Source organism: Condylura cristata, unplaced genomic scaffold (assembly GCF_000260355.1).
Source record: "Condylura cristata isolate star-nosed mole 26May11 unplaced genomic scaffold, ConCri1.0 scaffold00024, whole genome shotgun sequence".
NCBI lineage: Eukaryota > Metazoa > Chordata > Mammalia > Eulipotyphla > Talpidae > Condylura > Condylura cristata.
The window spans coordinates 9143559-9167120 of record NW_004567125.1 but is presented as its reverse complement, the minus strand read 5'-3'; the positions used below and the strand labels follow the sequence as shown (position 1 = coordinate 9167120).

Genomic DNA, 23562 nt, shown 5'->3' with positions numbered 1-23562 from the left:
GCTCCACTCTCTGTGCTCCCCCCTGGCCTGGGCTCCCCACCAACAGCGCTTCATGCCTCTTCAGTTCTCCTATTTATGAACCTGCAGCTCACTTGTCCTTTAAATGCTCTTCCATTCCCCGCCTCGCCTCCCCCTTCCAAACCCCAGCTCTCTGCCCCAGGCCCACCCCTATGGAGCAGCAGGAGGCAAAAGCAAGCACACACCCTGGCATGAAAGATGGCTTTGCTGAGCACTGTCCTCTGCCTGGCACAGGCTGGGCAAGGGGGTGGGCCGAGCAAGGGCTGATGTTTAATGCGTGAAGGTGCTGGGTTGCTCAGGTGGTCACTCAGCTACTCGCTAGCACTCCAGTCCCTTGTCCACCTCACTGCCCTCTCTGACCTTGGCCATCTCAGATCTGATGGTGCTGACTTCAGGGTTCAAGCAGAGTAGGGGTGAAACAGATCTGCCCTGTACGTCAGTCAGGACTCCCAAGTCCTGTCTGGTCATGGCTCTGCCCCAGATTAACTGTGTGACCATCATCAGGTCCCTTCCTCTTGTCTATTAAAGGCAAGGGTGTGCACCCAGTCAGCTTTACCATGAAGAGAGTATTTAACATATTTTTGAGCCTCCCCTCTCCAGTGAGTTGAAAGACTTGTACATCCAACAAATTGAGGCCTTTTTTGAGGAACTTCCCCCACATGTTTATAAATAATGTTGAAATCTGCAGGGACCCTCATGGGTAGGACCCCAGACCTGATGGGGGGGACACTGGAAAGTATATCTTAAGATCTTGGTCTTACGAGCCGTTGGTAACCAAGGAAGGCGAGTCAGAAATTAGGCAGGATGGAGGGATCTCCCAGGGCTGAGGCACCCCAAGGTCCAGCTATCCCAGCATGACAGTGGAGCCCCCCTCCCTGTACTATATTTAATCTGCTTTTGTCTATCACCCTAGTCAGGCTCCCCCTTCCCTTACACAGGGGGGGACCTCCAGGCCCCTCACACTGCTGGAAAGATATTTCCTATTATAGAAGCCCACCTCTCCTCTTTAGGTGGTATATAGAAGTCCCACCTGTTAACGCTGCCAGGCCCCGGCCATTCTCACAATCACTTCTTTCCAAATCACTAGTGCCCCCAGCCTCAGTTTTAGCTGCTGGGGCCCCAACACAGCTTGTGTTCTTAGGACATGATGCTCCTGGGCTGCTCCACCCAGGACCTGCATATTTTTGCATCTGCTGATCTTAAAAGATGCCCAAGAAGTTGCCTTGTTCCCGCTCCAGCCCCTGGGTTCTCAGCTGGGGTGGGGAGCCCTGCTCAGATATCTGGTGGGGACAGCCAGGGAGGGACTCTTGGCTCTCTGGGTACAGGCCACCCTCTCTCCTCACTTACCCTCCCAGAGAAGCAGACGCCACAGGGTCCATACAGCCATCCTTCTCAAGAGAGGCAGCCACACTCTCTCCGAAATTCAGAACATCCCAGAGCAAGGGGATGCTTAGAAGGAACTGTGGTCCCTCTGGAAAGCCCCACATTAGGAAGGCGGAATCTTGACTCAAAACAAAATGCCCTGAAAGTGAAAACATCCAAGGCAAAGTGGAAGTTGGCTGCAGGCCTGGCTGGGCTTTCAGGCTCTGATTCTTGTAAATCAGCTTCTTTCGCATGCTCATGGTTGGCCAATATGACCACAGGCAACCACACGTGCCCACATCCTCTACACATCCCACCCTGCCCGCCTGCACAGTCCCTGTAATCAGAGCATCCAGGAACTGCGCTCTGGAGTCACTTCTCCGCTACCGTCTGCAGGGGCTCAGTGGCCCTGAGGATTAAGCTCACAGACTCTCAGGAGCAGCTCCAGCCTGCTGTTCCCAGCTGCTCTGCCACCCCACCCTGGGGTCTTCACACACATCAAGCCAGACGCCCCTTCACACTTCCATATACCTGCCCTCTGCAGCCATGCGGCCCCACTCATCCCCCGCCCCCCAATGACCCGGCCTGTTGTAGCTAAAGCTTCCCCTCAGCCCTCCCAGCCCTGCTGGGCCTGCCCCTTTTCCATCGTTCTCTGAGTCTCTGTGCTGGAAGTTTCTCATCCACAGACCATCACCAGCGAGGTCTTGTGCCATATCTGTGACTCAGCCCTCTGAAAGGATGTGTAGGAAGCGAGTGGTACATTCCAGACACGGTCATGAGCTTTGCTCAGGTGGGTGGTGGAAGCCCTAAATTCTTCACTGGGAGGACCTTGCTGTCCCCCTCTCTGGGACCAGGGAATCTGAAGACAGAGTGGATGAGGGCCTTGCTGGGGTCTCAGGGTGGTGGCTGGGCTGGGACTGGAGCCTGGACCTTTGGCGTGTGGTATGTGTCCTAGTCTCCTCATCCTGTCTCTTAGTGTTACTTGGTTCCTATGAGTGAGGGAAGTTTGGGAGAGAAGACAAGAAAGTCTCCAAATGTGACTTGAAGTGTCTAATCCCACAGAGCATCTCACTAGTCAGAGGGGACACCCTGGACCAGGCCAGCAGGAAGCAGAGATGCTGGCGATGAGCAGGGTCTGGGGTGGGTCCCTGCTCCCAGCATCCTGACCAAGCTGTGGAATGAGACACACCTGTGAAGCAAAGGCCCCTAGAGGCAGGGCCGCTGTGTGTGGTGGGCATGAAGGCCGTCCCTGCTGCAGGAGGGCCTGGGGAAGGGTCCCTGGGAGTGTGGTCTGGGGGTCTCCCACAGCTTCTTCAGGGGTGGAACTTGGGCTTAAGATGGACATGATTTAGATAGGAAAAGGCCCCTGAGCAGGGGGAGAGCTGAGGATGTTGGCCCTTGGGTCTGGGGTAGTCCCAGTTCTGGGACAATGAAGGATCACCAGGGGCAGGCCTCTTAAGAGGCTAAGAGCAGACAGGGAAGTTGTGGAGGATGTTCAGGTTACAGATGACTTCAATACAGCAGAAGTATTGGGTCTCTGGAGACCAGGGACCTCAACTTTGCTGACCGCTGGAGGGAACGTCCCAGAAGCTCTGTGCCCACTTGGAGCCAGGATGACTCATCAAGGGTGAGTAACATACAGGGCAGGTAGAGAGAGAAAGAGACACAATTTCGTGGTGGGTCTGACTGAAGGGCGAAGGGGCTCTCCAGAATGGAGAGAAGCTGAAGGGGAGCCCTGTGGCATGTGGAAGCACTTGGCTGGCTTCTGGGAGAGGCCCAAGGAGAGGAGGACCTTTGATGATTCCCCTGTCGATTCCACCACTCACGCCTCAGACTTTTATTGAGCATCTATTTGTGTGCCAGGTGCTGGGGACACAGACATGAAAGGCAGAGCCCCACTTAGCTGAGCAGGCGGATGTGACCCAATCATTGCAATCAGTGTGGCAAGAGCTTCAGGAGCCAGAGGGCAGACGCAGGTCTAGCCTGGGCAGTGGAGGCTGGAGGGCTCCCTGGAGGGGGTGGCACAGGCTCAGGATAGCAAGGGGCAGGAGTCAGCTTCTGCTCTCCTCAGGCTTCTTGTGTCTGTGAATCCTGGAGCCAAGGGCCTTCTCCAAGTTGGGGTCGTGGTCTGCACTGTGGGGCTCATAGCAGACTCCACCTACAGGTGGCCTGGGAGGGTGATGGGATGGACACAGGTGTGGGCTTACAGCAGGGCTATAAACAGTAGTCCTGAAAAGCTGGCCATTGCCACTAAGAGGCCTCCGAGGCAAAAATGGACACGGGAGGTGTGTGCAAAGGCCGAGCCATGCAGCCACTGCTGTCTTCTCCCAGACTGGAGCTTGTGGGTGTGGGTTTAGGCTCCCTTCATTTCTGCCCACCAGTACATCACAATGAGAGGCTCCCACAAAGCTGCACCCTCCAAGCTCATGGAAGTGGATCAATGGGTTGGAGTTTTCAGACCCAGACCTGGGATCATGCAGGGCGGGGGTGGGGTGGGGTGGTGGGTGTGGGGGGTGTTTGTTGATGGAGGGGGCTTAGAAGAAATGTCCATCCTAGCAGGAAATGCACCTCAATCTCTAAACCCATCCCCCAACCTTTTTCCTTAAACAGGATTTCAGTTAAACTGAGGGAGGGGTGTGGAGGGGTTTCAGCTAGGACTAGAACAGGCCCCACCTCCCTCCCTAGAAGGGAAAACCACATCTGGAGAAAGGACTGATGCAGGCCCAGGAGGGGTTAAGTCTGAGGGGCAGGTCCCCCCTGCTAATCACTGGCTCAGACCACACTAATTACCCAGCCGCAGGGGGGTGTGTGCTGAGTAAATTAGCTGCGGAGTTCAAAGGGGCCACTCCCTGCATTCCTTAATTAAGAGAGCAGCTGGCAGCCTGGCTGAGGCTCAGTCTCCCTGGGCCTCTCTGGAAGCTGGGCCAGTCCTCCCTGGTCCAGGCAGGCATAGCAGCTCCATCTGCCCAGCAAGGCCTAAGCTTCATGGCCAGCCCACCTTCCCTGCAGGCCGGGTGGAAGCAGGTGTTGACCATGCCAAGCTCTCGCCTGCACTGGAGCACTGACCCCAGAGAGCGGGGTGCAGGGGTTGGGGCCAGGTGGTCTGGCTGTTCTACTCTGGCCCTGCGTACTCACACTTGTCCTCACTCTTGGGTCTGGTCCAAGGGCATGGGGGAGGGGGCTATACTTCTCCCGGGGGAGAGGTGAAGAAGGAAAGGGAAGGGGGCGATTGGAAGAGAAGGGTGGGCAGGACAGGCTGCAGTGTGGCAGACAGGAAGGAGGCCATCCAGCAGGCTGTGGGACTCAAGGGGGAGGGGTGTGGGTGAGGAGTACTGGGGTAAAGGGAGCCTGCTCTGCTCCAAGGGGTGGTGTGGGACTGAGGGGGTGGGCAGAGCTCCCTGACTCCCGGCTCGTGTCTATTGTCACCCATCGCATCCACAGACACTGGACTGTCTGTGGACACAGAGCCAGAAGCACTGGCAGGCCCCAAAGGGGGACCCTGGACACTTCTTGCGCCAGCTCTGAATCAGGCCCGAATACTTGCTTCACCTAGGCAATGCCACATAGTTGGCTGCTAGGATTAAAAGTCATTCCTTATTTTGCCAGGGAAAATCTCATATTCTGAGGCTGATTTTCTTCTTCTATTTTATTCCTCATACCCCCTCTCTCAAAGGAGTTGTGCTCACATGTGCTTCTCTGCCTGCCTGGTACGCTTGGATTCTGGGCCAACTGACCCCGAGCCCAAGACACTCCATGGCTGGCCCTTCCCCAATGCCCTTTTGAGGAGGGAGCAGAAATCTCAGGCTGATTCAAACCTATTTTATACACCAGAATGGAATCTCGAAGCAGCGAGCTGTAAAACAAGTCCCCTGTTTTTGAGCACCTATTACATACCAGACAACCTTCCAGGCTTCGAGAACTCAGGTTCTGCCCCTGGTGGTTTACAGTTGTCCTGCAAAGTAGGCACGGTCTCCACTCCACAGATTGGGCTAGAGAGGTCCCAGAGCTCACCTGCTCACAGTGAGCAGTCAGGGTTGAGCTCAACTCTGACCATCTCAGAGACATAATCTCGTCGTGGTACCACATCACCTCTCTATGTCTGAGGACCGGACTTCCCTGTCCCTGCCGTCCTGACTGGTGGTGTGCCTGGAGCTCAGCGTCTTCATGACCCCTTCTGACAGCTGGGCCTGCACTGCCTTAACTTACTCTGGAAAGAAACAATGTTGTACTGTTCTCTTTCCTTTGCTTTTCCACAGTGTCTGAAAAGGACCAAAGAACCCTTAATTAGGACAGAGTGGTGGTAGTAATGAGGGCAGTGATGGTGGTGGTGATGACGGTGGTGATGAAGGTGGTGGTGATGGTAATGGAGATAACGGTGGTGGTGACAGTAACAGCGATGATGATGGTAGTGGTGGTGGTTGTGACAGTAATGGTGATGACAGTGGTGGTGATGGTGATGGTGATGGTGATGGTGGTGGTGATGGTGATTTTGATGATCATAGTGGTGGTGGTTATGATAGTGATGGTGACAGTGATGGTGATGACGGTCATGGTGGTGGTGGTGATGGCAATGATGATGAAGGTGGTGGTAATGGATATGGTCTCCATAGTGCTAGCTTGGTTGGGATCATCTCTACTCTTTGGGCTGTATGTACCACAGAGTGGATAATACCTTGATTGTTTTCATTCTGGTAATGAACCCCGCATGCTCCCTGCCCAGAAGGGCAATGGGGAAGGGCCAGCCATGGAGTGTCTTGGGCTCGGGGTCAGAAGGAATGAGGCTTATACAGGGCCCACTTGACTGTCCATCTGAGACATGAGTGTCCTATAGACACTTATGGGGGGACACGGATCAGGTCTGTGTTGTAGTGATACTGGCAGGTGGGGGAGAGGGAGTGGTCAGGGATTTCCAACTTACTTGGCCCCTGCAGCAGATTCTAGCAGCTTCCTCAGCCCTGATACTATCTAAATTAGAGGTTGGCAAATACTTTCTGTAAAAATATAGTAAGTACCTTAGATTTTGCAGGTCACCCAGTCCTTGTTGACGCCACTCTCTCTGCTGTGTAGAAGCAGCTGCATGACACATAAACATCTTTCTTTACAAAAAACCTAGTGGGCTGGGTTTCTTTGCTGTTGGTCTGATCCTTCCCTGCCCTCTTTCTTAGAGCCCTTCCTGGGAAGTCCCTCCTTTTCCCCTGAGTACGAGCTCTAGGCACCAGTCCCTCAGGTTCTTCCCAGAAGCTGTTACTTCCTTCCCTTGATTCCTGGGGCTGGGGCTCAGGATGCTCCCTGCGCCTAAAGTGGCTCTTTGCCTTCTGAGCAGGCTGCAGTCCTGGTGCACAATCGATGCGTCTCAAAGAGCTGGGGGTGGACTCAGGGACGGCAGGACTCTCAGGGCTACAGACTCGAGTTCCCCCAAGAGAAGGCTGGACAGCTGGATAGAGAGGCTGAGACTATGTCAGGGGAGGTGCTGGAGGGATGTTTATGAGGTTAATTCACAGGTTTGGACACGGCTGACTTTTATGGGTTGTTTCCTTTGAAAAGTGCCCTAGAAGGTAGGATGGCTCTATGGGAATCGTAAACTGGGCAGAAGCAGGGTCATAAAGGAGACCACACCTTTGCAAGGAAGGGTCCCCTAGCCAGACTGCCTTTCAGCGGGAAAGCGAAGGACGGTGATGCCCCAGCGTGTGCCGGACCCTGGGGAATTCAGACGCAACATCTGCTTCCTACAGAGCATCAAAACCTGTGACCACTGTGTAGCTGGGTCTCCCTTTTTAATGCTGATAAGCTCCACAATCACTGGGCAAAGGCTGACACTCTCATTTGTCTCCCTTCTGAAAATGGGGTGCCCGAGGCTGGCAGACGTGACCTCTCCAAGGTGGTCAGTGGAGATCATGGAATGTTAATCTGGGTTGATAGGTGTTTTCTCCTCTAACATGATGCTCTGGGATTGCAAATGCTTCCAGGACTTTAAAAATGAGCTCTGGGATAGGAACTGGGTCACATGTAGATTTAGGAACATCTGGTCATGTCTGGTGACCAAGAAATACTCATTAGCTCTGACAGCGGGACATCAGCAGGCAGGGTCTGTGGACGTGGTCCCTTCTGAACAGCCCAGGAAGCTGATGGAGCCTCAGCGGCATCTGATGACTGAACGTCCCTCGTTTATCAGAGCTGTGTCTCTCCGTCTCCAGCCAGCGAGGCGCTCTGTGAGTCGGATGGAACTCTGTTTTATGAGAGGAGTGACAATAGGCAGTAAAATGAACACTTTTAAACACACGAACCAGAACTTGCACACCTCACTGCTTTGAAGTGGACCCTGCCTAACCACGTGCTGGTTGTAGTGTCACAGCGTGGGTCACCGTGTTGGAAATTGCCTGCTCCGGAATGTGGCCAGTGGTGGCACCTTTTTGCATGTCGAGGCGGCTGTTCTGTCTGGACACAGCTGGGGGCTTCCAGAGCGGGGTGTGAACAGAGCTGTTGGTGGGTTGTTCTTTTTGTGTAGCTGTGCAACTGGACCTGAGGGGAGTTCTTTGAGACCGTGTAAAGGTTTTAGTTCTCGAGATTCTTAGATCCACGATGGCCACCACGAATTTTATTGTCATACAAATAAAATTAATATCAATATGTAACATCAGTGAAATAGCCAAGTGGTTCCGAGGCTGGCAGTGGGGAGGAGGCATGGGGATGGGTTGGAAGGCAGAATCACCACATGGTTACTTCTGGTGGGAGGTTGCTTTGCCTTCAGAGCTCCGTCCCAAGGTGTGTGGACAGAGCCTGCATAACTGAGTCCAGGCTGGGCCGTGGCAAGGAGGCTGCATTATGTATCCATAGATGGCAGAACGAATGGACCTTCAGCTTGAGATCTGGCTGCCTTCCTGCCTAGGTGGGACTGACACCTTTCTCCTGCTAAAAGCAAGCTGGTCTGTTTGGCCCTCCCTGGTGGCGCAGCAGGTTAAAACGCAGCACTCTGAAGCTCTCCGTAGCCACTGCAGTTCGAGTTTGATCCCTGGCTAGGGAGCTGACCCACATGGTCCAGCACATTGATCCTGACCCGCCCGCTGAGGGGTGCCCGCTGCGCCCCTCAGCAGCGTACTTCTTCAATTTGCCTGTTCTGCTCCTTACTCTGTCTCTGGTGCATCCTTTCACTGCCCCTGCACCTCTGGCCTGCACCCTAGTTCTATATGCATAAATAAATAATTTTTTTTTTTTAAAGCAAGCTGGTCTGTACAAGCTCATTCAAGACCAGAGGATAGATAACAGTTTGGAAATGGGAAGTAGATGACGCCCGCTAAATTAAAAAGGGGTGTGGAAGCTGGAGGCTGACTCTAGTCTTAACTGGGGTCCTGATGAGGCAGGGGGTGGGGGAAGGGTGGAATGGGTCTAGGCTTGGGAGAAACTGCCACGTGTCCCGAGTGGGGGTCAGGGAGGAATGCTTTGACTGCATGACTCAGTGGTCTTCTCAAAGAGTAGTCACCCAGTTCCTGGAAAACTCCCCAGATTGAATAGTGAAGTAGCTTTGGAGCTTTATGAGACCAATCATTTTTGCTTTTGGCAAATAGAAAATTGCCCCATTAGAAGAAAGAAGTGGGTTTGGTTTGAACCCCTAAGTTGTGTTAAAGCCATAGGCATAAACTGGCACCAAGTAGCTTTGGCAGTGGTACCCAATCTCTTAAATGTGGCCTGAGGCAAGGAAGGGTTAGAACTGGAATAGGCATGCAGCCACCCACCCAGACTGGTGTGAACGCCAACTTCCTGTTTCATTATCATGATAAAACAAGGAGAGTGAAATATAAAAATTACCAGGTTACCTAGAAATGACTTATTTCATCATTTTTACCTCTTTTTCTCTATGGAATCCTCTACATCTGAATCTTCACCAGCCCCCTTATTTGCAATGATCCTGACTGGTGGAGTCAGACAGTGGGCTCCAGGAGGAAGGGCACCCTGGGCGGCATGCTGGGTGGCTTGCTGAGGCTCAGAAAGGACATCCTGAGCACCCATGGGAGCCAGTGGTCACTGGGAAGACATTGTCTACTAACTAACTCCTTGCAATGACCCCAGAGGGAGCTATTCCGTGCGCCTTACAGTGAAGCAGCTGTCTGCCATGTTTCCTTCCTGATGTGGTGACCACCCTGGACACTCATCGGGGGCCACAACACTGTCCCAGATGTGTGTGTGCTGGGTGTGTACAATCTCTCTCTTTCACTTCACTAAACAGAGTTCTGCTGAGGTTAAGGAGAGAGAATTGGAGGCCTTGTTTTTTTTTTTTTTTCAGACCTATTCATAGCCACAGATTGATTTTGAAAGTGAAGGACACTGATCTTACATCATCTATATCACATCTCATGGACACTGATCTTACATGATCTACATCAGATCTCATGTCAGAATTGCTGCTTGTGCCCCTGTCCATGCTCAGTGTGCAGCTGTGTGTCTGTGTGCCTCTCTGGGTGACTGCGGGTATGAAGGACAGAGTATCTGGTGTGCAGTGAGCTATGTGCAGTGCACGGCACACTGTGTGCAGTGAGTTGTTTGCAGTGTGAAAAGAGCTATGAAGTTTGCAGAGTGCCTTGTGCTGTGTGCAATGAGCTGTGTGCAGTGAGGTATGTGCTTCAGCTGTGTGTAGGGTGCGGTGTGCATTGTTCATGAGCTGTGTGCAGTGTACAGTAAGTTGTGTGGTGTGGCCAGTGAGCTGCTAGCAATATGCTCTGCACAGTGAATACTGTGCAATGTCCAATGAGCTGTGTGCACTGTGCAGTGAACAGTGTGCAATGTGCTGCGTGCAGCTGTCATGTAGCAGACATGTGACAGACATGATGGTCATGCTAAGGGAAAGGAATGACTCCATGGTGGTCACACCAAGGTCCTGCAGTGGCCATGCTAACTGCACACTGCAGTCACACAAGCCTCATGTTAAATGTCATGTGAGGTTCACCTTAATGTTATGAGATACTCATGTTTCGCCTGGTCAGAACTGGGTTGGGTCAGTTTTACCTTGTCAGAACCATCTTGTGCTGGTTTGAACATGTTTTAATTAGCCAGGAATGGTCTGAACTGATTTGAGCCTGTTTTATCTGGTCAGAATCAGTTTGAACCTGTTAGAAATGGTCTGAACTGGCCTTATTCAATCAAAACAGGTTGGAGCTGGTTTTATCTGATTGGAACCAGCCTGAACCATTTTGAACTGCTTTTAACAACTCAGCACTGGTCTGAATTGGTTCGAACCACTTTTATCTGCTCAGAGCCAGTTTGAGCCAGTTTGATCTGGTTAGAATTGGTTTTCTGTGTTAGGTCTGAAAGAAAACAAATTGGAAAAATGTATTCAAATCCTAGAATTTAGGACAGATGCCTATGAAGACCAAGAATCAGTGAAGACGGAGTCAGGCTGGGAATGAAGTCGTGCTGGGGCAGGGATGCTCTGAGGCCACTTAACCACCCTATTTCCTCCTTGGCTGCCCTTCAAGACAATGGTGTGAGCTTGGAAGTGCCAATGGAGAACCGTTGTGTCAGGTCTATCGCGACCCCTTGTGGCCACACGGACAATTGCCCTAAGGAGGGAATCAAAACAAACTTCTGTCTACTGGTCCATTCTCCTATGCATGTATGCATACACCCACTCACCCATCTGTCCATCCATTTACGCACCCACCTACCCACCCATTCATCCACCATTTTTTTTTAGCTCTTACCCTATGGTCTCTTCATCCCTGACTTGAGGAGTTTAGGAAGAAACAAGTACACACTCAGTGTTATATGTATGCTTATTAAAACTTTCCCACGCCTCTGTTATTTCAGTTATCACACTATTGAGTTATTGTCTCTATTTTCCATCAACAACCTCCTCAGAGATAAGGACTGAGTTTAAATTATTTTGTGTCACCAGGACTAGCATGGTAATAAAGTTCAAGGTGCACCGAAGTATAATTTCAGGAATTCTGGAGTCGGAAGACATGGATTCTAGCGCTGGTTCTGTTGCTTACAAGGTGGAGATCTGGAGAGTGGTTCCATCTCTGCCAGCATTTTAACTAACCTCAGAGGTTAAGCCTGTTTAAGGCTGTAAATGATAATAATAATGCCTGATTTTTATTGTTAGGGGAAGGATGACATTGTTGCATGCCTGATAGCTTGTACATTCATGCCTGCACCCCAAATGGGATTTTACCCTTGTTAGTAGAGACCATTAAGCCTTCATGTCTCTTTCTGTCTTGTGACCTCAGACATGCTGTCCCAACTGGAACTTTCTGTAGACACTTCTGAAGACTCTAGTCTCTTTCAGCCTCAGACCAAACCAAGCCAGCTACCTAACCCTCCCTGGGCCCCTACTCTGTGGCCTATCCATAGTTGGTCTGTTTGAAAGAGGTCTGTGGTGGTCACCAGTGGTGAACTGAGACACAGGGGCTGTGTCTGGAATGACAACATGCTTCTCTTGGCCCTCAGGGTGGCTTGAAGTGGCCGCATTTCCGGCTGGGAGCAGCCTTGCTCAACTGCCCAGTGTTCCATTTAAGTATTGTTTGCTGTGAGTGTTAAGTGCCACAGGGCAGGGAGGTTAGGAGGCGCTGCTGTGCACCCTCCATCTCCCCATCTCTGTTGGTCCCTCTCCTCCCTTCCTGCAGCCTCAGCCTCAGCTTCCTTCATCATTTGCATATCCAAAGGACAGGTTTTGTCCTTGCTTTGTGTGACGACATGCTAATAGCTTTACTGCCAATCATACTCCCCTTTGTTCAACCCCAGGGTCACAGGACCCCTCTCTTGGCTCCCTTCCTCCCTGGTGGCTCCTTCCCACGCTCAGTGTCAGCCTTCCTACATAAGTGGCTTTGAAGAAATTCTCCAGATCCTAATTCCAAGTTCTTTCCTCTTTTTACTCTATATTCTCATGGTAAACAGTCTCATCTGCCACCATGGTTTAAATGCTCACTTCTACGGGCAATAAATTCAAAGTCATCTTTCTAGCACAGGTCCTATCCCTTGTTTTAGGGGTGAAGCTGCCTCCATGAGAGTCCACGTATGTGTGAAGGGTGTCTCTGAGGTGCCCTAGGCTCAATGTGTGAGGCGTAGGGGCAGCCTCTGCTCCCAGCCTGTCTTCCTCTGGTGACCCTGCGTGACCTCCTCTCGACTCCCTGTCATGGGGCCAGAAACCTGGGCATCATGACTCTGATTTGCCCCAAATGACAGTGATAAACAGAGAGTGGTAAACAGAGAAGTGCAAATTAGTCCAGCAACAATGTTCTTGTTAACCCCACTCTTCGGATAACAGGTGTGCGTGTGTGTGCACGCTTGTGCCTTATATTTCTATTGTTTATAATTTCCCACTACTACCCCATTACCAGTCTGGCAAAAGCCTACTCAGGCCTTAGATTTCATGTATGTAGCCACTCCCCCAGAAGCTCTCTCTTGACCCACTTCCCCCACACAGCTGCACAGCTTCCACCCAGCGCTGAGTGCCTCTGTGTTTCTTCCCCTCATGGGACTGCACCTTCCCTAGGGCATGGCTCTGATATCTGTTCTTGCTGCTCCTTCGGTGGCTACACAGAAACAAAGCACGCCCAGAGAATGGGGTTGGGTCAGTTGGTGGGTCCCCACCTATGAGCTTAACAATGCAGGACAAAAAAGGTGACAAACAATGACAGCATTAGTTTGAACAGAGAGGGAGTGAGTAAAGGGGTGTGGAGAGAGAACTCGCAGGTTGGCATGTGGTCAGCTGCCATCTGTCCTACCTCAGATAGCATCCACTGAGCAGAGAACAAGCTCCAAGCCGAAGCCACATGTGGCATACTGGTGGCTTCTCCAGCCACCCCCCTCACCAGTGGTTTAACTGCTGAAGTCCCAGCAGTTCAATTGCCAAAACCCTATGATCTTTTAATTGCCAAAAGCCCAGCGCTGCCCCCTTCCCCTATAGGACTCCTGCTTGTGGGGAGAAGAGTCTGCAAGCTCCACCTTTTGCTATTGAGTAGGTGTGAATGCCACCCTGGACTCGGAGGTTGCCTCTCAACTTTTTGGGGGTGGTGGTGGTGGTGGTGGTGGGGTGGTGGGGTGGGGGTGGAGGCTGAGCTGAACTGGCACCTCCACTTACTGGTCCTGTTTCTGGGGTCAGGACAGCAGAAGGGCTCTGTGGAGATGCAGTCTCAGGTCCCTCACCCTCCACTTCAGAGGCAAATCAATGGATTTAGGGACAGGTTTCTCTCCAACAAAAGCTTACTCAGGCCTTAGATTGCATGTAAGAGTTGCCTAAGAGTTAGCCTGGAATCCCTGTACCTCAGAACTTTCCTTCCCCATGGAGGCAGTGGGGAGGGGGGTTTTCTCTGGAGGGTCTCCCATCTAATCTAGCTGTTCTTTTCAAACACAGCAATACCCCACTCCCATTTCTTTGATTTTAATTTTATCTTCCCATTACATGCTTCTTTGCATGTACCTTCCTAGGTAGCAGGTCAACATCTTTAGGCGTATGTCACATAAGGTGACTTGGTCACCAAAGGTAGCCTTAGAAATTGGGGTGACACTGAAAAGGGGCTGAGAAGGATGATGGTACATTCCTCCTGGAGACAGAGGAAGAGAAGCATATATAATTAAAGCAATAAATTGGATTTTTTTTGGTTCTCTGTTTACCACTGTCAAACATAATCTATTTCATGCATTTATACAGAATGCATAAAATAGGTCAGATTCAATTGTTTTGAGCTTGCTGATTTTCTCCCTCAGCTCCTTAAGTATACATGGGACCTGGATTGAAATGGAAAGGACCAGACTTGTGTATTGACAGCAGGTGGAAGTGAAGGATTTCGTGCAGGGGACCCTGGGAGCTGGATGCCCATGAGCTAGTAAAAATCGAAGAGGAAACCAGTGTCTGGGAAGAGCCTGGCATTTGAAATCAGGCAGAGGCATTGAGCATCCTTGCACCCTGTTGACCTTAAGACGGGATTCCTTTTCCTGCTTCTTCTGAGTTCTTCTGCCTTTTCTCCCTCCATTGCTCCCACCTTGCGTCTCTCGCCACCGGGTTCTTCACCTGTGGCTGGACGCAGACCAATACTGCCCAAGCAGCCAGGCTTTCCTCCGGGCTCCACCCATTGTTTTCCTTTGCTGCCAGACTTCTCCAATCTTCCCCACACGCTGCCTCCCCTCACACTGCCCAGTCCTGGCCCATTTGGGTTAGCCCCTGGGCACCACTGAAATGACTTTGTCAAGGTCACAGTGGCTCTTTGTTCAGCCCTGATGGGTGAACCTCGCCCGTGCTCAAGTGGCCACTCAGCAGCATTTCCATGCTTGACTCCACTTCCCTTGGATTCTCTCTCTTGGCATCATGCCAGCCTTCACTCTGATTCTCCTTCCATCTCTCTGGTCACTCTTTCTGTTTCCTCTTCTTCCAGGCTCTAAATGTAGGGTCCTTGGCTGATCCTGGAGGGCTGACCCTCCTTTTCCCCTGCTGACCCCTGTTACCCTCCATTACCCCCCATTCTCCTCTTTTCCTGTTTACACTGTCCCTAGACCCATGGCTTTGTCCCACCCTGTCCCACCCCTGCAGGCCAGATTCCATTGCCCACCCCCCCCCGACTCCACATCACTGTGCACCTGACCTGTGGCTGCTGAGACCAGGCATGGAGGTCACACGCAGGGGCTAGTGCTGACACACCCGACCCCCAGCCCCCTGGACGCCAGGCTGGGTGAGCTTTCCAGTGGGCAGTGCTTCTGCCCTGTCGTCACACTTTTACCTGGAGAAATGAGTGCTGTTCATGCAACACCACTAGGCACCCACACAGCATCCTCCTGGGCTCACCCCTTTCTTTTCCACTGCTTTTAATGTGTCTCCATTTATGCAATACACTGAATTGAGAGGATAGATGACATTTCTGTGCATCTGTCCAACAAATCTTCAAACCCAAAGGTGGTATTGGGGACCCCAATGTGGGTAGAACAGAGAGGAGGAGGAACATGGGGGAGGGTTGGAAGGGGAAGGAGGGACCAGAGCCTTATAGATCCCAGGAATGACCCAGTTCTACCTGTAATTTGTTCTCAGGGTGGTTGCTTTGATTTTATTCCTCACCCTTGGTCTATGTCCAGTCCCCCCAGCTCACAAGATAGAGAAGACATGCAAATGGCTGAGCTTGCATGGTGGGGGGAGGGGTGCCGGGGTACAGAGCCCACCGAGGGAGGTTTGCAGCGTTGCCCGTGGGAGGCATGTGCCAATCATGTCCTAGATGGCCCTCCTGGGTTTGGAGCAATTGCCACTCAATATGTATTATACAGAAGAAACAATGGTGTGTTTATTATACATCCCAGAACTGTTTGCTGTACTGAAAACTCAGAGGTGACATCTCCAATTTGTTTCCTGATCGCATATCCATGGTGACAGAAGAAGTCAAGGGAAAATAGGTGGCGAGTGGTGGAAGCAATTTAAGCAATTTATTGGCACACAGGGCTGTTATCAAGGTTGCAAATGAGTCGTCGGCCTCAGGATGGCCCTGTACGTCGTGTTTCTCGAATTTCGGCTTGCATGGACCAGCCTGCTGCCTTCTTGATATGCTTCGAATCCATAATAGCTGGAGAAGACATTAACAGTAATGGAAGGAGTGCTGATGGAACTCCTTTCTAAATCCATAGGGAACTATATTTTTGATTGTGCAGGAGGCTGGAGGCAGAAACCTGTTAGGATGACGGCTGTGCTGGCAGCCTGACACTCCATGTCAGAGCTGCGAGCTGCACTGCTGAGATAGGGCAGGGGTGGCAATGTGGGGGCTGCCCAGGGGTGTGTGCTGAGAGTAGCACTGGTGGCCAGTCAGTGCTGGCCCCTCAATTCTGGGCAACACATTCCCTTAAATATATACGCACATCCTCTCTAACAGCGTCTCTTCTCTCTATGCTCAGGGGACCCGAGTTTAATCCTGCTCCAGCTGTGTGACTTCGGGCATGTTCCCGAACCCCCCTGGGCCTGTCTTTTCACCTGCACCCTGCTCATTGTAAGACCTTGTTCTTGGGGGTTTGTGCAGACTACAGGAGGTGACATTTAGGAAGCGCCTGCTATGGTGACGGGCCTGCATGGAGTGCTGTGCAGACCAGCACAGCGATGACAGCGAAGGCAGCGATGACAGCGAAGGCAGCGATGGCACAGGTGCGCTGAGGAGTCAGGCCTGCTGTATTGTGAAGAGCAGCCCCATCGCAGCCGGCTCCGGCCCCCAGTGCAGGCTCTGGCAGCCTAGGAGGTGGGGAGCGCGTGGGGGGTGTTGATGCATGGTGCTTAGGCGCCTGTCAGTCCCCTGGGCGCCCGGTTGGTGAGCGAGCCTGGAGTTCTGTTCCTTCACAGAAGAGGGCAATACACCTTTACTTCCTGGGTGAGGCAAGTTACTCGGCTGTAAACCTCAGTTCCTTTCCTTATAGAAGGGGAAAAATACTTGATTTGTTGGTGGTTGTAAGGATGAATTTATGTAACAATGTATGTAAAACACCTGCTTTGTGCAGGTGCTTCATCAATAACTCTAGTCATGTCAGTCTCAGGGCATGTCATGACAGGTGAAGGGGGCATGGGGGGATAGATACTGTTTTGTGACAAGACAATCCTGTGAGACCATGTTAGATTCCTCCCCAGAGAGAAAGGAAGATATAGAGAGTGGGTTCGATTGGAGACTTTGCACTGGGGCCCAGTCCACTGGGGACCTGTCAATGGTCCAGATGGCATCTGAGCCCCACTTGGCACATTTACCATTGCCTGCCAAGAGCTAGCCTGGGGACAACGGGCAGGTGCAGGCGTGCAGAGCAGCAGTCCCATGGGATGGGCCAACTCTCTATGGGGGCTGAATGTGTCATCAGAAGGCAGGTCAGGAGAAGCCCTTCCTCACTAAGGCAGCCACAGAGTGACGTTGGGGCACGGCAGGCCGCCTGTCTTGAGACCCACAGAAAAAGTGGGAGGTGGGCATGCAAGGGCGAGGTGGGGGTGGGGCTCCTAGCTCAGGGCTTCTGAGTTAGAACAGCCTTTTGGGAGAGGAGCCCTGGGTGATGGGGCAGAACCCACATGAAATAGAGGTGTTGAAATAGAGGTCCAGAGAAGCTGCCACTTGGCAGGGAGGCGGCCCACCTGCCAGAGAGCAAACAGGGATGGAGCTTTTACATGCGAGTGGGATCACACAGCCCACAGGTCAACAATGTAAATGAAAAACTCTTAGAAAAACTAGTGGATATCAATAGACATCCTGAGGGGAGGGCTCTCAAAAGGGTCACAGGGATGGTAGTGGGGGAAGAAGAGAAATTGCACTGGACCTACAGGAGCGGGTGGGAGTGGACGGCGCTGTACCATGTCCCCGCACAGAGAGCCAAGCCCCTGCACCATGGGCCTTGGGGACAGCCCCTGAGGCTGGGGGTGGGGAAGGGACGGTGTTTGCTGGTGTTGGGGGCTTTCTGTCAGTCTATAGCATGCACAGGAGAGAGCCCCACGTTCCCCACCTGCCACTCGCACAGGCAGCCACAGCAAGCGGCTGGGGGCCGGCAGTGGATCTCAGCAGCACAGCGCTGTGTCTTCCTGGAGCTATTCAGAAATGTCTGGAGACACTTGCAGTTGTCAGTTTCTTGGGGTGTGCCTCTGCTACCTAGTGGGTGGAGGTCAGGGATGCTGCTTAACACCCTATAATGCAAGGTCAGCCCCAGCACAGAAGATGCCCCAAAGGCCAACCTGACGCCATGCCATTGGTGGGTGGAGGTGGCTGTGCTCACAACTGCCGGCCTATGCAGGGCCAGGGGGAGGGCCCTGGGGCTGGCCCCCTCCAGGGGATAGAAAAAGGGCTGAGCATTTGGATCAGGATAACCTTCTGAGGTAGATGGAGGATAAGGGCAGAGTTTTTCATTTCAAGTCAACTCTTACTTATTTAAAAACCGATTTCCTTAAGCACATAATTACATGTTTATTTCCCTAAGGAACTCTTGAGGCAGAGGAGACCTGTTTAAATTATGGGATGGAGGCTGCACATAGGGCTTTAATGGGGCTAGAAAAATTTTCTGTCTCCTTGGAAGGAGGGAAGATTCCTTTCCTGCAGTGTAGGGGGGGCTGGGGAGGGGGCCGAGGTGCAAGGGTTGGCTGTTCCATCTATGGGAACAGAGGCATGACCTGGGGTGCAGCTCCCAGTCTCCCACCTTTCCATCCTGGCAGTGGAGGGGCCCAGGAGATCAGCTGTTCATTCACGGCTCTTCCTGTGCATGCTCACACATGTGCACACGCATGTTCACACATCCCTTTGGGAGAGGCTCTGGTTCGCATGGAGAAAAATAACGGCTTCTCTGTTGAGGCGGGTAGCGACTGCGGGTGGGGGTAGGCGCTGGAGGAGGTGAGGTCTTGGCATGCTTTCTCTTCCTGCTACTTTTTACACTTCTGCTGGAATTGTGAGCTCCCCTCTTTGGCAGATGCCCTCACCTGGGTGGGCTGGGTGGGGACCAAGGGAGCACTGATGACTTGAATTTGATACATAGGACTCTGGCCAGCATACTTGTCTAGTGAGGGGACCGACCTAGGCGGGTGACAGGTGGAAGGAGAAAGGTGCAGGGAGGAGCAGCGGCTTTGCCTGCTGGGGCCTAGGCCACAGAGGTGGCCCACAGGGAACTGCCTCATTGTCCCCGCTGCGTCTGGAAGGCTGGGGGCAGGGCTCACATGTGGCTGCGCTGTGTCCCTCTCCCCCCGGGGGCTGAGCTGTGTTTCCTGAGTGAGCTAGTCTTGCATCTAACAGAGCCTGGCACATGGCGCTCAGTGTTTTGGGAATTTCCATCTCATCCAGCTGGCCTGCCAGGGCAGAGGGCGGGTGGCATTCAAGTTGAGGTGCCCAGCCCTTGGGAGCTGGAGGAAGAGGCTGTCTGGCCACATCAGGCTTCTCTGCCCTGAGGCGGCCACCATGAGGCTAGTGGTCTAGATGAAGGGCTATGTCCAGAGGGCTTCTTGCCCCTGTACGCCAGAGCCCTGGACACAGGGATGTGCGTCTTCCCCGGAGCAGCTTCCCAGAGCACACCGGTGTCATCAGGTACACATACATGCTCAGCCCATCCTCTGCATGGTGCATGTGCGGTCTGCGCCTCTCGCGTGTCAGCCAGCTCCTCCAAAAAACCAGGTGTACCCCTGTCTTGCCTATGCCCCAGCATTCCTGGGGGGGGGCCCAAGGAGCTGTGTGGTGTGTGCTGGCCACTGTAAAGTGCTCTGCAATGTGCACTGCTCTCATAAGTGATTTATTCAGCAGCAGGACCCCATGGGGGCGGAGGGGCTTTGGTCTCCTTGGTCAGCTGGGAGCGGGAAGGCTCGGCGTCTGAGTCTGCCTCCGGCCTCATTTAACATGACCTGAGCACTGCGGCCCGGGAGGGGGCTCAGGTCCCTACTTAGTCCGCTGGTAGAACTGGAAGACGGCCTTCTCCTGCTCGTAGGTCTCGATGGAGCCAGGTCGAAGGCGCCGAGTTTCGGCGATGGCATCTCCTGCAGCCAGGCCCTGGTCCTTCACCAGGTAGCAGGCCAGCATGGTGCCTGTGCGGCCCAGGCCCAGGGCACAGTGCACTCCCACGGCCTGGAAGGGGAGAGAGAGGTTGGAGCCCGCGCCTCCCCCCACTCCCATCCCCTTGCCTCTGACTTGGGTCACCTCCTTCTTCCTACTGCCGCTGCTTCTGGGTTGGGCCCAGTGCTCTGCACCAAGTCTCAGGGCTGAGAGACATTAAAGTCAGGGTGTGCCATCTCTGGTGTCTTGGGGGCCACCAATCACCCCAAAAGGGGGGATCAAGTCTTGGGGTCCTGGGCTACACTGTCTAGCAAGGGGCAGATGTCATACAGTTCCTGGGTCCCTGAAATGCTGCTAGTTCCAATTCAGACAGGATGCAAAATACAACCAGGTTTTGAAGATATAGTACAAAAAGAACGAAACTATCTTATTAAAAATTTATTTTATATTGACGGTTGAAATGATTGTGTTTTTGACACACTGAGTTAAACCATTATCACTGAAAAGAATTTTTCCTACTTCTTTGATACCTTTTAAAAAAGTGGCTGCTGAAAACTGTAAAATGACACAGTAATGCCTATACTGTGGCTATGGGGACTGGCCTCCTGCCCCCCAAGCCTGCCTGTCTTTTCTCCCCTCCACCTGCAGCAACATCCTTTCAGGTCTCCAGCCCTGCCCTGGTGACACTTGTCATCTCTGGCCCTAACTAGCCCCCAGTGGCTTTGCTCTCCCAGCCCAGCGGTGTCCGCCAGACGCCAATCCCTGTTCTGGCAGCCTCTCATCACACCCTGCTCATGTCCCACCGCCTGCTCCCCAGGCCCGGGCTGACCTCTCCGCGGGCGCTGGCCTCGTCCACGATCTGCACGAAGCGGTCGATCTGCTCTGGGCCCGGCGGGCAGAAGTCAGGGATGCGCAGGTGGTGCAGGACAAGGTCTGGGCAGCTGTCGCTGTGAGGGGGCTTGCGTTCGGTCAGAGACACCAAGTGCCGCACGCCATGCTCCCGCAGGAAGTGATAGTGCTCCGGGAGCCGCGGCAGCGCCAGCCCCGCCAGCCTGCCTGGGATCACCCATGAGAAGTTGGGGGGCTGCGCGCCCATGGCTAGAGGAGCACAGCACGGGGTCACCGGGTCGGCCCGTGCACTCTGCCCTCTCAGCACCTCGCCGGCAGACCGATCACCGCTCTAACCCGTAACCCAGGCCCCAGGATTACTTGGTCTCCAGACCCCGCCCTAGTGACCCTCAAACTAACCAGCACCTGCTCCCTGGAGGTCTTGGGATCCCGCTCCGCAGACTCCGCTCCCGCTCCCGGGACGACGTGGGCGCCGCCTGCCCGGCTGACCCACTACCCACCCAGCTCCTGAGCCCACGTGGTCTCCGAGCCGTCCCCCCCGACCCCGGTCCCCGGGCCTCGTAGTCCCTCAACCCCGCGGGGGTGAAGCCCTCTCTGCCACGGGGATTGGCGGAGCCGCCAGCGGGCGGGGCTCTGAGTAAGGAAGAGAAGCAACGTTTTCTGGCCCCTCCCGGAAAAGGACACTCGATGATTGGTTGGGTAATCAAAGTGGGCGAGATTTCTGTAGCCGTGAGCGCTCAGATTGGTGAGTGCCCAAGTAGCCAAGAAGGAAGCCTAGAGCGAGTTAGGGATTGTTTTCCGGATGAAGCAGCCCGGTTGGACCCTGCCCCCCCTGGCGTCCGGTGGGAGGTACTGCACTGCTGCCCCTGTGCCCGGATGTTCCTGCCGCCAGCGCCAGGTTTAGGGGCTCCCTGGGCATGAGCGCTGGGCTCTGTAGGGTGAGGCTTATACCGCACAGGGTTGTTCTCATCTGCTGAAATCACTAAAGCACACGGGGCTGCCATTAGGCGCCCTGAAGTCCTAACCCTATAGTAATTACAGTAAAATAATAACAACATAAAGTGAGCACTTCCTGAGTTCTTACTGTAGCCTGGATACTAGTCTAGCACTTCACAGCGTATTAACGCTTTCATTTGCCACAATAGTCTTATGGGGCAGGCCATTGAATTATTTCCCATTTTACAGCTGAGAAAACAGACTCTGCAGAGGAGCATAGCACAGGTCCCTGGGCACTTCAGACCCAGAATCTTTAACAAGGTGGGTATTGTTTCTTGAAGCTGAACAAAAGGTTCCTGGCTCCTTCTCCCCATCCTCCTTGTCATCTGGATTCAACAATGGCAGGATTTAATTTCTCTTTGTGTTTCAGATCTGTAGCTTCTCTAAGTCATGTTCTCCTGGGAGGCTAGAGTTTATCTGTGTGATTCACAGAAGGCTCAGCTCTAGCTGTGGTCTGACGGGTCCATAACTTCATTTGAGCAATGTGCGTCCAGTGATGCACACTAATTACAATTGGGAACGTAGTTAACCCTTGTTGAACTTGCTTTGTAGCAGGCCTTGTGCCCAGAGCTTTCTGGAAGAACCACCTGTGAAAGGTATTTTTGAATCCCTTTTGTCCGCGAGTAATCTGAGGCTTAGAGAAGTTGGTTAACTTGGCCGAGGATGCACAGCTAGCAAGTAGCTGGGCTGGTTGAGTCAAGGGCTCTCTGATTCCAAGCCCAGGGCACTTGGCCTGCTGAACTTCCCTCCCTTTGTCCCCACCTTTTCGTGGTACACACACTTGCTCAGCTAAAGCTCTGGAAAGCAATTTCTCAATCCCCAAAGTTAAAAGCCCTCTGCAAAATACGTGTTCCATCCACTTGGACAACCTCCAGGTCCCCGAGGTTCCGGGAGCTGCCAGCTCTACCCCCTCCTCCTTCCTGTGCACTCCTATCCCTGATTAAGTCTTTGACACTCCCCTGCCCACGCAGCTCCCGTCCATCTTTCTGTCCTGTCCCAACTCGTTCCTCTCCCTCCTCCTCTGCTGTGGCTCCCTCCGCCCAAACCCCTCTCCACCCGGGTTCTGCCTGCACAACCTCTGGAGTTGGGACTCTGACACGGTTCCTTTGACGTGGAGATTTTCCCCATCCACTCACTGGGGAAGAGCTCCCCACACCCTCTGTGCCTTCCTTGTCTCCTGAGACTACACCCAGAGGCTGCCCTCTCCAGAGGAGAGACGTTGCTGGGGGACACTTCTGTTGCGTTGACACCACCACACTGACAAATGGGAGTCATAGAGCCAGTTGTACAATGCAGGATGCTGCCAAAAGTGCAACACCCTGGCCTGTGCTTGTCATCTAGGGCTTCAGGGAGAGGTAGGTCTGCTTTTATTTTTTAAAACAGATTTATTTATTTGTGCATACAGAACTGAGGTATAGGTCAGAGGAGCAGGGGCGGTGAGAGGCTTCACCAGAGACATAGAGGGGAACAGAACAGGCAGATTGATGAAGTACACTGCTGAGGGGAGCAGCAGGTGGGTCAGGAGAGGTCTGCTGCACCATGTGGGTCACCTCAGGGGCGGGGATTGAACTCATGCTAAAGTGGCTTTAACATCTCAGTGCTATGCTTTACCCTGCTGCGCCACCAGGGAGCGCCCTGCTGTTATTTTTTTTTTATCTGCTTGATGACCTGGTGCTGTAAACAAAGCCATACCCCAGACTTTCACCCATGGTTCCAGTCTGATCAACAAGGGGTTCCACTGATCAGTCTCTGGGGTGTTCCGTCATACATCCGTCAACAGCCCTGAGGTGTTTCCTATCATGAGTTGTACCTGTTGTCCCAGGGTGATCAAGTGTCCTGCTCTTGTTTAACTTGAAGGGACATGATCTGGTAGGCTACATTCTTTTAGGTC

At 53.0% G+C, this 23562-nt stretch overlaps 2 protein-coding genes across 4 annotated transcripts in view; both read right to left on the bottom strand.

Moving 5' to 3' along the window:
* Positions 1 to 1405, bottom strand: part of SLAMF8 (SLAM family member 8) — a 7576-nt gene extending 6171 nt beyond the window's left edge. The window contains exon 1 of the mRNA XM_004688080.2: positions 1366 to 1405. Within this exon, the coding sequence (XP_004688137.1) occupies positions 1366 to 1405 (40 nt within the window). The remainder of the gene's footprint in view (positions 1 to 1365) is intronic.
* A 16854-nt stretch (positions 1406 to 18259) lies between these two features.
* DUSP23 (dual specificity phosphatase 23) lies at positions 18260 to 21284 on the bottom strand. Of its 3 annotated transcripts, none has more exons than XM_012728852.1 (3): positions 21075 to 21284; positions 20656 to 20924; positions 18260 to 19898 (listed from the first exon to the last, which is right to left on the bottom strand). In XM_012728852.1, the coding sequence occupies exons 2-3, from the start codon at positions 20920 to 20922 to the stop codon at positions 19713 to 19715; spliced, it is 453 nt and encodes a 150-aa protein (XP_012584306.1). In that variant the 5' UTR covers positions 20923 to 20924; positions 21075 to 21284; the 3' UTR covers positions 18260 to 19712. The 3 variants fall into 3 exon arrangements, with proteins under 3 accessions (XP_012584306.1, XP_012584305.1, XP_004688422.1); XM_012728851.1 differs by having other exon boundaries at positions 21081 to 21284; XM_004688365.2 differs by having other exon boundaries at positions 20656 to 21284.
* Between the last annotated feature and the right edge of the window lie 2278 nt (positions 21285 to 23562).

Bases quoted from the DNA above. Each gene is read 5' to 3' on its own strand.
- DUSP23 (XM_004688365.2), bottom strand. From the start codon at position 20,922: ATGGGCGCGCAGCCCCCCAACTTCTCATGGGTGATCCCAGGCAGGCTG. The intron at 19,899-20,655 runs GTCAGCCCGGGC...CTCCCCTTCCAG, and splicing joins AGGCCAGCGCCCGCGGAGAG to GCCGTGGGAGTGCACTGTGC.